The sequence below is a fragment of the Aquila chrysaetos genome, chromosome 26 (assembly GCF_900496995.4).
Source record: "Aquila chrysaetos chrysaetos chromosome 26, bAquChr1.4, whole genome shotgun sequence".
NCBI classification, from domain to species: domain Eukaryota; kingdom Metazoa; phylum Chordata; class Aves; order Accipitriformes; family Accipitridae; genus Aquila; species Aquila chrysaetos.
The window spans coordinates 3,899,485-3,917,234 of NC_044029.1; the positions used below are offsets into that span (position 1 = coordinate 3,899,485).

The window sequence follows — 17,750 nt, forward strand, 5'->3', positions numbered from 1 at the left end:
TTTGTAAGGTGGTGCACGTCCCCCATTGCTTTTGCTGCCTTTCTATTTGGAGAAGACAGCAAACCTTACATTCTTTCTATTCTTATTATTTTTTTCTTGTGTTCCTGTAAAATACGTTGAAAGGAATAAAACCACCAGCAAAAATCAAATGAAGCAGTACTGAATTTATCAAATGCCCACGAGCCAAATAGGTGAATCACTAATACGGATAGGTCATTATTATAGAGTGCTTATAGATGCATTTTCAGCGATCCAGGTCAGATGATACAGAGCAGTCTCGATCAATCTCTTTTGGAAAGAAACCACAGACCACTTCACGCAGCGTTACCACCTTGGTTTTCATTTACAACCAAATAAAACTCTGGTGAGGTTTTTCATATTTGTTTACTGCTTTTATTTCTGCCATATTCCCGTTTGTTGGCTTGTTCCCATGTGTATACGCTTCTTGAGTCTCCCATCCACTTATTCCCTCTGTTTGTAATTTACTGGTGGTGTCATTTTGTGAACCATCTCCTGATGCCTTCCAGGCCTGGGGGGAGAAACTCTGGCCACGGCCAGGCTCCCGGTTGGAGCGCGGCACCTCCAGCCAGGCGCAGGGACCCGGGGAAGGGGCACACGCGTGGGTGCTGCGGGTCCCTGTGCGCGGCCTCTGCGGCTGTGCCTATTTCTGAAGGTCTGTGGGGGAGAAGCTTTTTGTGGATCACGCGTGTCTCTTCAATGTCCTGGGCGTTTGTGTCCTAAAGGGCCCCATTTTATCACTGTGGACACTTGTATTTTGACAAAGGTCCGGGCCCTTGCAGCTGCAGTGGTCCGAGATGTGCCCGTGACTCATTGAGAAGGCTTTGCTGGTGGCAAATCTTTCATCGGTTTTGTTGACTTCCTCAGGCAACTTTGACTTCAGAGCCTATTTTGTTGCTCTCAGCATCATTCATTAGCATTTTCCTTCCCACTGTGGAGATATATATAAAGATGTCCTTTCATTGCCTCTTGTGTGTAAACATACTCGGGTACTTCTTGCAAAGGGACTTTTATGTATTTATAAATCGAGGTCATTGTGGTGCAAGGGGTTACTTGAGTGCACCATGTTCATGTCTGCTGCTTTATTTATATACAGGGCTACATTATTGCATCTGTGGAACGGCAAGTAGCTGAAGCCTCTTGTGCCACTAAGACAAAAAACCACGTGAAGTCATCCACAGAGCAAGAGTTGCTCATGACAGGCCGTAAGGAAATTCAAATGCTGTGGAAATTTGTTAGAGGGTGTCTATGTAATGATGTGCCCAAACTGCAGACAACCGGAGCGGTCTGGCTGAAGAGCAGAATATTTTTACTCCATGGCATGCACAAGGCGATGCAGGGCAGCTTCTCCGCTCCCGCGCCCCTGGTTGTGGAGTGGGCTCCCTCCTGGGACCCCCGGGCATCCCACCAGGAGAGTCTGGTGAACCCAGCCCTCTTGAGGCATAGCAGTGGCATTCCTCACTCAGGGGTTGCAGTCTACAGTTCCTACTTGGCTGTGTAGAGCGAATTCTTCCCCACCAAAAAAAAAAAAAAATCCCTGTGCAACTTTTAAATCGCTCCTCTATTGATGTTGCTTCATGCAAAGATTGCATTTATAGGATGCAACAGCATAATTCCATGTGACGTGGAAGGACCATTACCCCAAATACTAGATATTTTGTTTTAAAGACAGAGGTTCTTGTTATTTGCCTCCTGGTTTGTGACATTTGCTGCTCAGGTATGAGATATTATTAGATACTTAGTTTTAAATGGAAGCTGAGATAAAGATTCAGTTCCTGGGACTGTGTTTAAGAAGAATCCCAAATATCATAAGATTTATAGTGAGCTAGCAACACTGGGAATGAAGATATCTTTCCGGTAGGATATATTATGGCATGTCTAGCAAAGAAGTGCTGTGGGTTTTCAATTTATTACTTCCCACTTGTTCTACAAAATAGAAAATTTGGATTAGTGCATGCACTAAAGAGCTGCTGATGTAAAGATCCAAGCCTCCCACCCTTTGCTCTCATACGTGGTGCTGACTACTGGGAGAAGTCATACTGTCCGCCCAACGTTGTAATGCTGGGGTTTGACATATTGTCGGTAAGACACCTGCTTGCAAACAGACTTGAGTGGGAAAGCCGGAGGTCTGGTCACCACGGCGTGCTTTCTGGTGAGGCTTGCTGCAGGCGAACGGCCAGATTTCGGGGCCGTTGGTCCTTTACCAAAGGGGTGGATGCGTTCCCCTTCGTGTGGTGGAGTTTTCTACTGGCAGAGGCCTTGCTCTGTGAAAACAAACAGGAATGGCATCGTCCATCAAAAAGGATGTTCTCCCATACCTCATCTAGCTATTTATCTCCCTTGTGTAATCGCAACACAGCTCTCTGGCAGGACCCTCGGGCACGATTTCTTGCAGCGCGTTTGGGATAGGAAGAGTAATGGACTTGATGGCTCTGCAGGCAGCGACGTCTCCGGCGGGTGGGAGGGATCTGCCACCCCCGTCACGTCTGGCAGAAGGGCTGCCCCAACAGCTAAAAAGCTGACATGACGTGCCCGTGTCGGCCGAGACCACGGCCACGGTGGTGGAGATGCTGGGGAGAGTTTCCATCCCTGCGATTTGAGCCAGGCGTGCGTGTTTTTTATGCTGCTTTAGCAGGATAAACCCGGCGGGCTTCGGGGAGCTGTTGGGAAGAGAAAATGATGGCTGTGGATTGGGCACGTCACCGTGAGCGTCCCAGGGTGACTGGGGAGCGCTGGTCCAACAGAGTCCACCAGAGGAGCCGGCGGTCCCCAGCCAGGCAGCGGGACTGAAGTCCTGCCCGGTGGCACCAGGGAGATGATGGGCTTGCAAAACCCCATCGTCAGATACACATGCGTGTTGGCAGCGCGTTCTTCTCAAATCCTGCCTACGTGCTTCCCCTGTGCCATTAAAACTAAACAATATTTTGGTTGAGGAGGCTTCTGACTGCAGTGGCCGGGGGCTAGCAGCAGAATTGTAGGTGTGAAAACGCGGTCAGGTTTGCTGTGCAAACCATGGTTCGCTCGTAGATGGGATGCTGCAGACCAGGGCCGGTCCTACCAGTGGGTCAGTTGCGCAGAAGAGTCCAAGGAGAGGTAAAAGCAGGAAAGCTGGCACCCATGCGTGTGTGTACGTGGGGCTGGGGTGCTAGGCAGCACAGGGGTGCAGACCCATAAGAGCTGTATGAGGGCAGTGATGTGCTGACTCCTGATGAGACGGGCTGGGATAAATCAGCGAGGTTAACGACTGAACAGGGAAATCCTGCTGGGAAACACATCCTTGACCTTATTACGCAGCCGCTGGGGGCTCCAGCTCAATCTGCTGGGGCACAGCGGAGAATTGCTATTTGTATGGTGTCCTACATGTTATAATGACGGGTTTGTATTTTATTAAAGCAGAGCTACTAGCTTCTGGGACAGAGGGCTGAGGGTGTTTACTGTCTTGGTGGTGCTGAGACCAGGCTCAGCGCAGATCTGAAGCCGGGGCCAGGGCTGCTGGGCACAGCCGGAGCGGTACGGGACAGGCGGGGGCTGAGAGCCCGCAGCCCCTGGGAATTACAGAGAGGGCTCATGTTTAGCATCGCTGTTTTCAAGTAGCCATAAAAAGAAATGTTTGTAACATTTCAGGGCCTGAGCGGGAATACTGGCTCCATTGAAATCAGCAGCATAACTCCCCCTGAATTCCACACAGGCAAGGTTTAGTTCTCTTGGCATGAAGGCTCTCAGGGTTTTTGATTTCCTTGCTGCGATTGTCTTTGCTAGAGCAACAAGCATCAGTCATGTGCATTAAGCAGGGATAGATAAACAAGAAAAACTAAAAATTATGAGAAGAAAGTCTGCAGCTGCATCTAGCATAGATTGTTCTCATTTATGTATTTCCTTTGCTGCTCTCATCCAAATCAGGATGAACAAAGAATTCTCTGAGATGCGATTTATGTAATCGCAAGGAACCCAAAATGCTAGTTTTTATTGAAAATTCTCAGCCTGGCATTTTCCATCATCACCACTAAAAGGAAATCAATGTCTCCAGTTTGGATGTTTCCCAGGGAATTTTGTTTCCATATCTGGAAGCATCTCGTGTTCACAAAGCCACTAACGAGTAAATGTGATCAGAATGGCATTGATTTAAATTTGGGTAAATAGCAAGCCTTGGGGAGATGTGCAAGGCCTGATAGTTGAGTTCGCTTGGGTTTCTGTTCATATCTGCCTGATATTTTTATTTTAGGAAAGCAGAAAAAGACTCTGTATGTTCCTGAAAGAGAGGGGAAAAAAAAAAAAACAAACCTTTTGAAATGTGTTACTATTTATTAATATCCGTCATCAGACTCAACACTTCCGCGCAAGGGGCGTACCGCTCACCAGCCTTGCCCTCTGACCACCTCTCCCGGTTAACCTTCTCCCTTATCGATGTCTTTCCGGCAGAAGATGCTGGAATACCTTTGGGAGGGAGAATCTGCGGGATGGCGGCACGGTGGCACGGGGCCGCAGCCGCGACGTGCTTGCCGGTGTGCGGCACCCGGCACCAGCACGCCCGAGCCCCGCTGTCACCAGCGCACTGGTCGCAACCGTGCTTGGCAGGAACACGGGCCACGTAAAAGCCATTCAGCTCCAAAACGAGCTCTAAATCTCCTTCTAGGCTGGGACAAAGCTTTCTCCGGCTGGATGCTGGCAGCTCTGGAGAAAAGCCAGGTCCTGGCCAGGAGCGGAGGCGGCAGCCGGCAGGCAAAGCCCGCAGGCAGGGAGCCGGCAGCAGCAGGGTCGTTATTTCCAGGATGCGTGAATCCTGGCGAAATCAAAGGGAAGCCTTCATCAGCTGAAGCGTGTCAGCCGCATCCTTCAGGAGGAGCGGATTTAGGGAGAAGGAGGCTGTGATCACCGTAAGCGGTGCTGGCAGGCTCGCACACTGTCGCCAGGCACCCCGCAGCACGTCCTGGCAAGAAACGATGGTCGCCTTTTGCAAGAAATGATGGTCGCTCTTTGCAAGAAACGATGGTCGCCCTTCGCTGCCGCACACCTCCTTGCTGTCTGTAGGAGCCTGGCCAGCGTTTCGGGTGGCGTGGGTTGTTACCAGTGGGGCAGCAGGGTGGACTGAGGAGGTTTTAAGCCGCTGCTGGGAGCAGTGCATTGAGCCATTAGGCTGCGTCACGCCCTCAAACGCTCGGCGAGTGACTGATTAAATGTGGCTTAGAAATACCGTAGTTCATCAAGCCTTCAGTGGCTAGGCAGTGAAGAGCTATTTAACTATTTAGAAAGCATCACTGTAAGTTGAATGTACCGGTAACTAATACGTGTGTCATAAATGTGTCATTTTATGCCAGTGGTAGTTATATGAAGTATATGCTGTTTCTGATGTCTCACTCTAGGCAGCTAGACCAACAACTTTAAAATAAACCTCTTCAAGAAAATTGGTTATTTTTATCGAGTGCTCTCAATTTTCAGCTTGAGCCAATATTTACCTATTCAATCAGACCGGAGTTAAAATAAAGACTGACTGATAAGTATTTGTTTAAAATCCAGAAGCCCCCCACTTTTCTTTCTTTCTTATTTCAGTTTTCTCGACTATCAGCTTGCTGTCACTAATTGCCACACCTCAACACTTTTCCACTAGAAAGCAGCCTGGGACTGATAAGAACCAAATATTTGGAAATCTGAGCTTTATTTGTTAAAAAATACACCTATTCTGGGGGAGGGGAGGTTCATGAAGAGTCCCCCACCCGAGCATCGCCTGCAGGACTGCTGGTCCCTGTGCTGGGCCACGCCACGTACCAGCGGCACCAACCTCTGCTTTAAGTTAATGGCGAAATGTCACTTGACACCCGTAGGGTCCGGACTTCACGTGGAAAGGGACGTGGGGGATCACGGGGGGGGTCACCTTGTGCGCACCGGGGTGGAGGTGGATTTACTGCTCCTGCCGCTCGCGGAGCGGGAAGAGCGTCACGAGAGCCTGGTGCGTGCTCCCAGGGGATGCTCCCATCGCCATCCCACCCCCCCGACCCACCACGGGGCTGGCTGACGTCCTCCTTTCTGCTTCCCTTGCTACGTTTCTGTGCCCAGGTGATATACCGAGCCCTGTCACCGCCTTACGCCGCAGAGGACCCGTACAGCGCGGAAGCCCAGGCGCAGCTGAAGATCACCAACCTGCGGGTTCGGCTGCTGGAGCGGCAGGGTTGCCCCTGCCTCCCGGCCGTCCCGACCCCCCGGTCCCCGCAGCCCCCGCCGCCCCTGCACTACGCCATCTACGACTTCATCGTGAAGGGCAGCTGCTTCTGCAACGGCCACGCTGACCACTGCGTCCCCGTCGCCGGATTCAAGCCCGTCAAGGCGGCTGGCGTTTTCCATGTGGTACGTACACGCGCCCAACAACGTCTGCGCTGCGGGGAAGGGGAGTTTTAAAAACAGTAGGGATGGTATGGAGTATGGTATAGGTCCAAGTACGCGGTATTTGACGTGTGATGCCCTGAATTCCAAGCACAGTGAGCAAAAGCGGTCTTTACAAAGGAGGTGGTCTCCACGTTGGGCTGAAGTGCTGGGCTTCCCTTGTGCCTTGGTCCACCAGGACTCTCATCCTTCAAGGGTGCTCCACAGCCATTTATTTATTTATTTCAGGTGGATCCTTAAAAAAAAATTAAAATTGCCGAGTCCCTTCTTCCCCCAAACGCTAACTTGCAATAACACAATATCTAAAAGATAATAAATGCAGTGCATCTTGATGACAAAGAAGGAGGAGAGCTTCTCCGAAGGTACTAGGCATCTTGTGATTGCCATTGCTTCTGGAGGATCCTCAGATATTGGGTTGGGTCCTGAACCGAGGGCCCAGAGAGCTGGGTCTTGGCTCTCACTCCCAGGCTCTCTATTGCACTTTGCAATACCTTTCTTCTCCCGATGAAAACCCTGTGCTCCAGTTTTGAGGGACTCCCATCGCAAGAGCTCTGAGCTCAAATCCCTTGACACCCACCAAGACCTAAACCCCAGTCCTCCCATGTCCTGAAGAAGCGAGAGCCGCTAACCCGTTGGGGAGGCGATGGGCACAGCAGCGGCCGATACATTGGATGCCTGCGGCATGGCACGCCTGCACCTTGTCGCTTTGGGGACACTCGCCACCCCCAACACATCTTGTCCTTTCTACCCATCTTGGCTGGCTCTGAAAATCCTGGCTTTGCTGGCAGAGGAGCAGTAGGGAAAGCCGGGGCAGTCAAACATACTGCGCTGAATAATGTTAGAAAGGGAAAGATCATAAAAAAACCATAAGGCAGTTACTCGAGGTAAGGAGGTCTGGCATCTGTCCAGCTCTTCGGGGAACTCTCATTTCACTTAAATTATGGTCTCAGACATGAAGCAGACAGCACGTTTCCCTTCTAATACAGCTAGTCTTGCAACATCTTGAAAATATACCAATTTGAAAGCGTGCAGCGCTATGATTGATAAGGCTGTTTCAAGTAGCACTGCTCTGCTTTCCACAGATGTTCCCTGAGCAAAAGTCTTTGAAAGGAGCTGTTTGCTCAGGATTATTTCGGTGGGATACAGTTGCACGGGAGCGTGCCCTGAGAGTTGTAACAGAGCCTGCAGCCAAATACGCTTCCAGTAGGGCTATAGCCTATGGAAACCATAGTGCGCAGGTAACAGGCAGTGCTGTGGGAAGGAATCAAGTGCCAAAATCGCACCGAAAACCAAAGCAAGAAATAGCAACAAACCCCCACGCCAGCCCCGAGGGGATGGGAAATTCAACTCCGGTTCTAAAAGTGCATGTGGCAGGAGTCCCAAAGGTGACGTTCCTGCAGTCAGGCTGACTCATTTTACTGTGCCTTACAGCTTTTTCTGCATGTCCCATAAGGGACGTGCCGGTGTAGGGGTGACATAGCCCCATGGTTTGCAGGGAGGGTCAGGGAATGGTAAGATGTTTCCTCTCCCAATACCAATTTTTCCATCATAGGACCAGGGCAGCTGGGGCTGAGCCCCGTCCATGCCAGGCTCCTGCCTGGCACGAGGCTGCTGCGATTCGGGGACTGCGGTAGCACCCCACTTGTGCATACCAGGCTGGGGTTTGCCAGTGCATTTCTTCAAGGTGGAAAAAGAGGATTATTTGCAAGATGATAGCAAGACATGTGTGTGTGAATGAACAGAAAAGGGATGAAGGATTGCGGGGTCTGTGGCTGCTTAGCTGGGAGAAGGCAGAGAAACTTCTGAAAAGGGAGTAGGATTTCAGAGAGGGAGGATTTTTGTACATTTAATCTGAAAAAGTCACATAAAAGCTAATTCTGAAGAATTATGGTCAGTCATTCAAGTGTGAGATGGGGACTTCAGTCTTGTCTTTATGTAACTGTACCTACATGGGGTTTTAGCAGAACCTTCAGTGTAAAACCAAGGACAGCAAAAGCTGGGAAACACATTACCATTTCACAATATGATTATAAAGTCTGGCTCTGTTTTTATGCTTGTTTAGACCAGACCACTCCTGAAGAATACCTCCTAAGTTAGAGAGTTAACATCAAAATTTAAACGAGTTTAAGATCCTTAAAAAAAAAAAACCAAAAAACCCAAAACTTTTCCAAAAAAAGTATGTGCAAGTTTTTTTAACCCCCTACTTGGTCTGAGCCCACAGGCAAAATCCTAACTGCAGGCTTAGTTTCAGTCCCTGTTTGGCCAGCGGAAGACCCGGACGTGATATATTTGTTTTTCTCTTGGGCTGCTCTGGGCAGTAAGCCAGGGTGTCCTGGCAGCACTGGGCATAGCTGCCAGGTCTCGGGCAGATCTCTCAAAGCGACCAGCAGCATTTCAGCCACCTCACCCAGAGATCTGACAAAGCCTTATAGGGATGTGGGGATGCTGGTGGCTGCTGCTCGGGCAGATTTGGTGCAGGGACCTGACCCGGGGGAGCCGGGATGCTCCACTCAGCTTAGGACATCGTCCCAGCTCGCTGCCGTGGGATTCCTCCCATCGGATGCATTTTTCTTCTCGAGGGCTGGGCCATCATGTGCTGAGAAGCTGACAGTTTTGAAGGTAAGTATTCTAGGTGGCTGAAGGGAGGCTAGAAGTCCAGCTTGGCCATGAGATAATACTGACCCGGGACATCCTCGGGGCGTGGGGGTGGGATGCCAACAGGGTGGCACTGTGGACAAAGAGGGGCTCCTTCTACCCCAGCAGAAGCAGCTCTAGCTCCGTTCACTGGGGTGGGATAACCTCCTTTGTGATGCCTCTGAGTTGAGTCAAAGCAAAGGTGGACTTTACAGAGTCCAAACATTCACTGTGAGAAAAAAATACTTCACATTAGCCCCAACAGCAAAAAGCAATAGCCAGGGCCTGATAAGAGAGGAGGTTCGTTTCTGTGTGCTCACCACCACCCACCTGCAAAACTCTCCATGATGCTCCGCTCTGTGGCGGTCACCGTGTGGGTACCACAGAGCAAAGCTTGCCGGCAATTCCTAATGGAGAAAGGAATTGATGTAGGAATGCTCTGGGTTCGTTTGAGCATCAGAAATGCCGTGCCAGCCTTTAGGTGAATTCTGAATATACAGGTAGGCTCCTGATCTAGGGGAGGGTATCTCTCCATGAGCCGCAGGGGAAGACTACAGAGAAGACCTGGCTGCCTTCCAGTGACGGCAAGGGCTGCTCCTCATGGGTAGCGTGATCCTGACTGTCCCTTGTTATACACTTGTGTGCAACAGACAGCTGTCAGGGTGATACAGATACACTTCCTTCTCTTCCCTGCTCCTCCCAAATTTATTCAAAGGGTCCCTACCCAAAGCTCATCAACAACAGCCCAGGAAAAAATGTGCGTGGACAAACGCACCTCACACCACACCATGCAAAGCAGTTGGATCGGTTTGTGAGCTGCATTACATAGCGAACCACCAATGCGAGTGGAGAAATGGATTCACATACACAGGAGATCCCTCCTGATCTTCAGTGGCCGTGAGAAGACTGTTTTTTCCACTGATCTGTAGCTTAGGAGCTTCTCACCCCTTGCCAGTACCTCTGCACATGGAGCTACTGCCGAGCATGCTCGGCCCCTTACCAGCTAAAGCATCCCCATGGCCTGCTTGCAACTATGGCAAGGTCGTGGAAGAGGAGATCAGCCTGGAGATAAGTAGGATCTTGCAATTTAGGACTCCGAAGTGGGGAAAGCAAACCCAGAGATACCTCACCTGGCCTGTGCAGTTCTGTCTCAAGGTGAAGGCAGGAGTTCATCCATCTCAGAGACTCCCTGGCCCTCCCTGACTGCAGAATCCTGCAACAGCTAAGTGGTCTCCATGGTTGGCCTGAGTTACCAGCTCTCACAGGGCTGTGTCCTTGCTGGGGCTTCCTGCTCTTACCCCTATCAGATGAGATCCCACTATCAACTGATGACTTCCTTATCTCATTGATAATCCAATATTATCAACTGTCTAATGTTGCCAGCTCTGTTCTTCCTTTCCCCTCCTGCACTCCCGCTAGTGCAGCCCTGTCTGCACGTCTTTCACCTGCATTGAACAGAGTGAGAACAAATGAAGTGATCTGGTTTTGTTCATCCTCTTGTTCTCTTTTTCCCCTAATGACAATTTTAATAACACGATACAGCAGCTATCTTTGCTCTGAAGAAAGGAAGTGGGAAACTAGAACTTAGGGATGAAGAATCTTCAATGGACTTAAAATATGTGCCCAAAGCGGTTTGGTGTGGTGCTGCTGCCATACCAAAATGGTACTGCTGCAGTTACGCTTATACACTTCTTCAGTAGTCCAAGGTTCTGCGTCAGTGTCAGTCAAGGACTTTTCCAGGAACTGTGCTTTATTTTCCAGGCTGAACAGACAAACCAGCTGCAGAACCTGATCAGTGAATGCATCTGAACTTGATTTCTGGCAGCTGCCTGACAATTACACACCAAACCCCTGCTATACCTCCCCTAATTTGTGGCATGCATTTGATGTACCCAAGTTAGCCAACTGATGTCCCCGGGTTCCTTCCATAGTTACGAAGGGATGGGGGGATACAGTATGGTTGGGATCCCGGGTAAACTGAACTACCGTGCTAAAGCACTTTGGTATAGTCAGGCAGGGTGAATATTCCTCCCCCTGCCCATGTGGCCAACCCAGCGGCTGTTATAAATTGCTATCGTGCTACTGACATCAAAAGATGCTGAAGGTCTTCTCCAGCAGCACTGACAGAAGCCTATTGTACAAGGAATTAAAAAAAACCCCACCAGACAGCCCCCACACTCTGGACAACAAGCTTTGTATTCTTTCAGAAGAACAAGATAGGATATGAGAATTTTCTCATGCATAAATTTGGTTGTCTGGTGCTTTGGGAAAGAATACCTCCCTGCATGCTGACAGCAGCCAGTAGGCATTGTTTCTAAAATTGGCACAGGGGCTCGAACGCAACACAGTTTAAAAGCTATCGTTAAAGACCCAGCGTGAGTGTCGTGATTTTCCTTTAGGCTGATATCAAGCCCATTTTCCATGAAAGTAAAAAAAAAAAAGAAAAAATAGAGAAAATACAATTTTAGCAGTTCCAAGAAAGAAACTCTATTAAAAGCAGTTGCCCCTCCCAGCTATTTAGCCTATTTACGCTATCAGGTCTTTGGGACATTGGTTTTCTTTTAGTGTGTGTTTGTGTTGGACTCTATATAGTGGGTGAGTTCTTGTAATATAAATCAATTCATAACAGGTGACTGAAAGCATTTTTCCCTCGACGCAGCATTTCTTTCTCACTGCAAAACATGATAAATAGGGGGAAAAGTATTTTATAGGATTCGACTGAAGAAAAAACCCTATGTATTTGCAATCTGAAAGGAAGCGCTGGAAGGTTATAATTCAGTAACAAAAGGCCCTGGAAGGAAGCATGCCCTAGCAACTGTCTTTGTATAGAGAAATCAGTCGCTCATTTATCTTACAGAAGTCAACTTTTGTAACACTGTTTGCATTGTGCCCTCTAATGACTGACGTTGCGACGGGGCTGTCGAGCTAAGAAGGGAAACAGTGTGAAAGTGAACTGGGATGTAAAGACCCCGTGACAAAATGAAAAATGGTATGAGAGGGCTTTGCCGCTTAAATGAGTCAAGAGCCGTGTGAATGCTTAAAGGGGTGAGACGTACGGGGAATTGTGTTTGTGTACTTAGTGATGCTCCAGAATGACCCAAGTGGGTACGCCTTACAGTTAAATGTAAGTCGAAGTGAATGAAAAGGGAGGAAAAAAATGTCTTCTTTCCCTTGTCGATGCGTGGGGGTCACATTCTGCCTTCAGAAAGGTGCTGAGATGCCAGAGAAATGCCCGAGGCTGGGTACATCATTTCCCCACTCTGCCTGGGGTCCCAGCAGAGCTGCGGGACTGGTTTCTCGGCCCCAGCGCCCAGCTGCTCTGTGGCACGATGGGGAATTTACAGGGCACCGCAGCCTTGCATCTGGCCCTCCTACAGCTCTTGCAGGCATTCATTTTGCCCGGTGTAGACAGTCTGTTGGCTGTTTTTCACCCGCTGCCACTTCTGGTTTACTTCTATTACCCCTTCTTCTTGTCCTGTCTTTCTCCTATTTTCAGCTGTCACAGTATTTCTTCGTAACTAAAAAAAAATACCTGTCTGCCTATGGGCTGCAAGAAAGGGCTTGCTAATATTCACCTTCTTTTGTTGTTTGCAACGCATAAAAATCTTTTCTGTCATGCTGGAATTACGTAGAAGAAAAAAGAGATTTTCTTCAATGGGATAAAGCTAGGATGGAGAGATTTTTTTAAAGCAGAGCTGTTTTGGGGGGGTAATCATTGTAATGCTATTGAAAGAGAATAAATATATCAGCCCGAGGCAAGGTTTTTGAAGCACTTAGGTCCGACTTTCATTACATTTCGGGGAAAAAAGGTATTAACTAAACGGTTACACTGAGAAACAAGTTACTGAAGACCCGGTTTCCCTCCCCTCGCTCGGTTAAGACCGGCCATTTAGCAGTTTAGCTTGTTCGTCAGTGGGTCTGTGCCCCGCTCTGCCTGGCTGAGAGGGCTCAGGGCCACCGTGGGACGTGGGGGACCTCGGAGAGGCAGAGTTTTCTCGGGGTCCAGCCCGTTTGAGCAGCACCGCCGTAAAGGCTTGGCACTGCCGCAATTGGGGACCCTGCTGCCTTTCCCAAAGCTTGCTCCCAAAGACGGGAGCTTGGGGGGGCTGCATCTGACGCAGAAGCGGGGCCAGCCGGGCTGTTGCGTCCCGCACCTCTGTGGGTGCTCACCCAGAGGTGAATCCCACCGGGATTACGAGTCCCGAGCCCCACAGCGAGCGAGGACACGCAGGTTTGCGAAGCGTGCGTGACGGGCTGGGCTACCGAGCAGTCATCCCAGCCCACGCCGAGGTGAGCGGAGGTGGGGTGCAGCATCCACAGTGGGATCTGGGCTTGGGAGAGAGCGTCTGATGAAGACACTAATGCATCTGGTTGGGATAAACCCTGGAGGAAAGGAGACTGCAAAGGAGCGCCCTTGTGATAAGGACTGGGAACACGGGGTTCCTTCTGACCCAGGCTGCGACTGCACCCACCGAGTCAGCTGGGGAGCCCAAACCTACGGACCTCTGTGCTGGTCCTGCGCTCGCCTTTACGCAGAAATCAGAATCGCATAATTCTGTTATTTTTTTAAGCTTTTCAGCCAGATCATTTGTTTCCTTCCCCCCAGGTGCATCGTACTTTCACAAGCAATCAATACCAGGAGCATCGTGTCCTGCTCTGCCTCGGGGTCTATCTAACACCAGTTGGCTCGATTTGCACCATCTCCAAATTTGGCTCTTTTGCAGAGCTCCTTGCCACAGCACCTGAGAGCCCGCAAGCCTGCCGTTGCTGCAGCAGTTTTTCAAGTTTATAAAACCTCTTTCTTTAGGATTCACATACAGATTAACATTAATAAGTTGGCGCACAGCTATTTAGGGGTTTACTTACTAGCTCTGCATGCCAAATTAATGGCTGCACGTCAGGTTCTTGGGTACCCGTCCTCTTCTGTTTTATTTTCACCCACCTCCCCCTCTTCTGGCAACACACTAGTATACAGTACTTGGGCTTTTAGAAAATGCAGGCTCTTATGCCTTGGGACCATGAATGCTCCTCAGCAGGGAGTTTTGCCTCACTCGCTGTTGGTGTCTTGGGATGCTTAATCCTTTGAGAGTTTCTTAGGTGCTGCTGAGTTTCAGAGTCGTACATCATTAATGCTGAGCAGCTGCTGGCTGATTGATTGAGTCCCCACTGATGCTTTGTGCGGCTTTGGCAAGGGGGACGCTGAATTTGAGGGGTGAGGCTGTAAGCTGCGGGCACATGCAGGGGGAGCACACGTCCCCGCAGTAATCCCAAGAGTCCCCGTGTCTGAGACATAGCCCTGTTTGCACGTCTTCTCCCGTGTCCTTCTGACTTTGGCATCACGACTGCCAAAGCACCAAGGGACCACCCGGGTTTGACCATGGCACCCTCTGGCTCCCTCAGGTCACCTTCCCCTCCTGAGCACGCACATCCCGGGTCTGGTGGGTCCCTCTACCCTAAAAGCTGGGACAGTCCTGTGAGGAACAAGCTGAAGGATTCCTCTGGCCACAGATGTGGTTCAGGCTACTACAACCTGCTTAGTTTAGCCCTAACCACTCAATGGCCAAAGGGCGTGCCAGAAACCCCTACCAAAAATGACATCGAAGAGTTAGGGCTCCATCAAAACCACCAGAAGATGACCACGTGACCAATACAGGTTTAACCAATTTCTGTTTTCATACAGCTGGATGCTTTTAAATGTGTGTGAAGTAGCTCTGTAACATTGGTTTGTGTGCAGACATTGCCTAAAAAATATATGAGAGAGACAAATTTTATTGAAGAGTGATAATTTAGGAAAGCAAGGCATCTGAGAGTTTGAAGAATGTTTTGTAGGTGGTAGCAAAAATGCAAATATGAAAACACAAGATGCCCTTTGAGAACTAAATATTCCCTCTGCAAATTTGTTTTGTTTCTTTTCTGTATTTGCTTCTCATTCTTTTCAAACATTAGCACACATTTAAGCATATATCAATCTGATAAGCCAGGCAGACCAACTAGTATCTGCGGTGAGACCAACTGATATCTGTGATGAGGCCAAATAGCACAGAAAGCGATATTATCTTAGTATTTGTGCTTTAGCTTAGATGCTTGCGCATTCCGTCTGGTTCCATCTGTATCTGTCCATTGCTTATGCAGTCCAGTTGCTGCACTGTATTTTGCTTATTCCTGTTTTGATGATTCAGACATTTTAATAAGGCAGGAAAGTATCCTTTGAAAAGTTTTTGGAAGATTTTGCTATTTGCATTGCTGCTGAAAAGTCTTTTAAGGCCTTTCAAGGTCAGTTTTGAAGTTTCATCTGTACCGGTTACATCCGACCCCTCTGAGATAGCAGCTGAAATCTATTCATTGAAAATAAATAAATCAGAAAGTCATCCTCAGCCAGGAGTCTATGTGGGGGGGGAGCGCGTGTGTGTGTGTGTGCACCTACGTAACAAGCAGGAACTGTTTACAACACGTTCAAGTTCCTCTTCTGTTTTGTTTACTGTTCAGGTTTTTCACAGGAACCTTTTTCGTGGCAGGTCTCGGCAGCAAGTCATACAGTTAGGAACAGCACACTTGTAAAACCACAAGTTAAACAGAGTGGAAGGCAGCATTTTCCAGCAGCAGTTAAAGCCATGCCCCAGCTCCGTGCCGGATCACCAGGCGTCCCGACCGCCCTGCGTCGCTCCCGATGCCGAAAGCAGCCGGTGGCTGGTGCGGCTCCCCAGCTCCCTCTTTTTTATGGCAACCGGTGGCGTGAGCGCTGGGCCTCGCTGGCAGGGCAAGCTGAGGTCTCTGCCTCGTTACTGAGCAGCAGGAGAAGCCGAGCCACGCTCCGTTTATCGCCTTCCTTTCTCCATCACTTTCCCCGTGACTGGCGAAGGAAGGGGCACCAGCGTGGCGAGGCACCGCTCAGCTCGTTTTTCAGCAAATGCGGGGTGCCGGTCGTTCCTCAAGCCTGGCCACGCATCAGGTAGCTGGAGAGACTTGCAGCTGAAACGCTCTTAGTAAAACTGTATTTAAAAGCAAAACGTGGAGCAGAGTAAAGCCGCAAGCACAGGCAGCCACCAAAATAGCTACGGTAGGTAGATGCCCGCCACGGTCCATGGGAAAAGGCAGGGCCTTCAGCCTTGCCGGCAGAGCCGCGCTGCTTCAGAGCTTGATTTCATTGCATCTCAGGGCTGCCGGGCTGCTCTTGCCCTCTGGCTACTTTCTGTTTTCTTTGCATTTGCCAACAGTGTGAGTAATGCCAGCGGCTGAGAGGGCAGCTGGCACCAAGCGTGCTACGCTGGCTTTTCATCTCTAATTACCCCCTTACACCAGGCTGTCTAGCTGTTAAATTATCTGTCACGAACATATCCGAGTATAGTCACTCGTGGTCCTTGTGCTATCCTTGGTTCTTCCTTTGCGGGGCAAAAAATCCGCCTAGGATGAGTAGATATCTATGTTTCAGGGGCTTGAATTTCTTTTTTCTTGTTCTTAGTTATGTTGGTGATGGCTGGGCACACAGAGCTGGGTGCTCAGGTTGTGGGTGCTATTCCTGCAGTACTGCAAAGGTGTATTCATGTTTGGGAGGGAGAAAAAGAGAAAGGTTTTACAGTGTTTCCCAAGGATGCTTTGAATATTGGCTTTTTTAAACCTCTCCTGGAAATTCATGCTGCAGCTGGAAACTCTGCTAAAGATCCTTTTAGATCTCAAAAAAATTAAAAAAAGGTATGATTATACAATACCATGACATGCAGATCCACAAATACTAATCTAACTGAAAGCGTAACCGCAGAATATTTCCCTTTGACTGAACTGGACATCAAAGCAGGCATCACGCGAGCCCTCTTTCTAGTCTATGTGATAGCGTGTAGCTGGCGCGGTATCTCCCGTATGTGGGTATTGCTCGTGCCCTGGAGACTCTCTGGGCTTTGCTGTGGGTGATCCTTGCTCTCTTCCCCCTCCTAGGTCCATGGGAAGTGCATGTGCAAGCACAACACGGCAGGGTCCCACTGCCAGCACTGCGCCCCGCTCTACAACGACCAGCCTTGGCAGGCTGCCGACGGCAAAACCGGAGAACCCAAAGAGTGTCAATGTAAGTAGCCAGCCAGGAACAGTGTTTTCCAGAGCCTGTGCCGGAGCGGAACGGTTCCTCCTTGGGTGCTTTTCTCCCGTGTTTCCAAGAGGCAGCAGATACTGGGGTGGTGGGTAGTTGCTTGCGAAGCGGCTCAGCGAGCGGAGAGCCAATGCCACGCTCCTGCCCAGCACCCACCGGGCGTTTGTATGGCAGGGACGGCCGTGTTTGCACAGCCCCTCACTCGGAAATCCTCACCAGATCTCGTGTCGTCCCTTGGTTTGGTCTTTCTCTGGGACCCAAGCGCATCTCCTTGAGAGATGGTCTTCTGCGGCGGGCAGGCTGCAGCCGGCCAAGCTGCGTTGGAGGCGACGGCGGGCCGGCGTTGTCCCACCGGCGTTGTCCCCTCCGTGGGCACCGCTGACGAACTTGTTTGCGGGAGGAATGGCTTTCTGCTGCCGGACGTGGGCTCTGCTCAGCCGCGGGCTGTGGGGAGGTTTGAGGATTACTTCTGCGGTGCCGGGGAGGGATGCTCGGGGGGAGCGCAGGCTGCGGGGGACCGCAGAGGTCACAGGGCGACCTGCTTCAGTAACTAGCGGTCTAGCCAGAAGGGCGCTGAGGATTCACCGCAGCATCCCAGCAAGGTTTGCAGGCACGCCGAGTGCCGTCCTGCCGTGGGTGCGATGCT

The 17,750-nt window shown here is 50.0% G+C and overlaps 1 protein-coding gene across 3 annotated transcripts in view; it reads left to right on the plus strand.

Moving 5' to 3' along the window:
* The window catches only part of NTN4 (netrin 4), a 50,143-nt gene that overhangs the window by 15,894 nt on the left and 16,499 nt on the right, over window positions 1–17,750 (plus strand). For all 3 annotated transcript variants that reach the window (XR_003921692.2, XM_030003089.2, XM_030003088.2), the window contains exons 3-4: window positions 6,070–6,357; window positions 16,957–17,083. Coding sequence is in view for 2 of the 3 variants with exons in the window: in XM_030003089.2 (XP_029858949.1) it covers window positions 6,070–6,357; window positions 16,957–17,083 (415 nt within the window). In the remaining variant the exon portion in view is untranslated. The remainder of the gene's footprint in view (window positions 1–6,069; window positions 6,358–16,956; window positions 17,084–17,750) is intronic.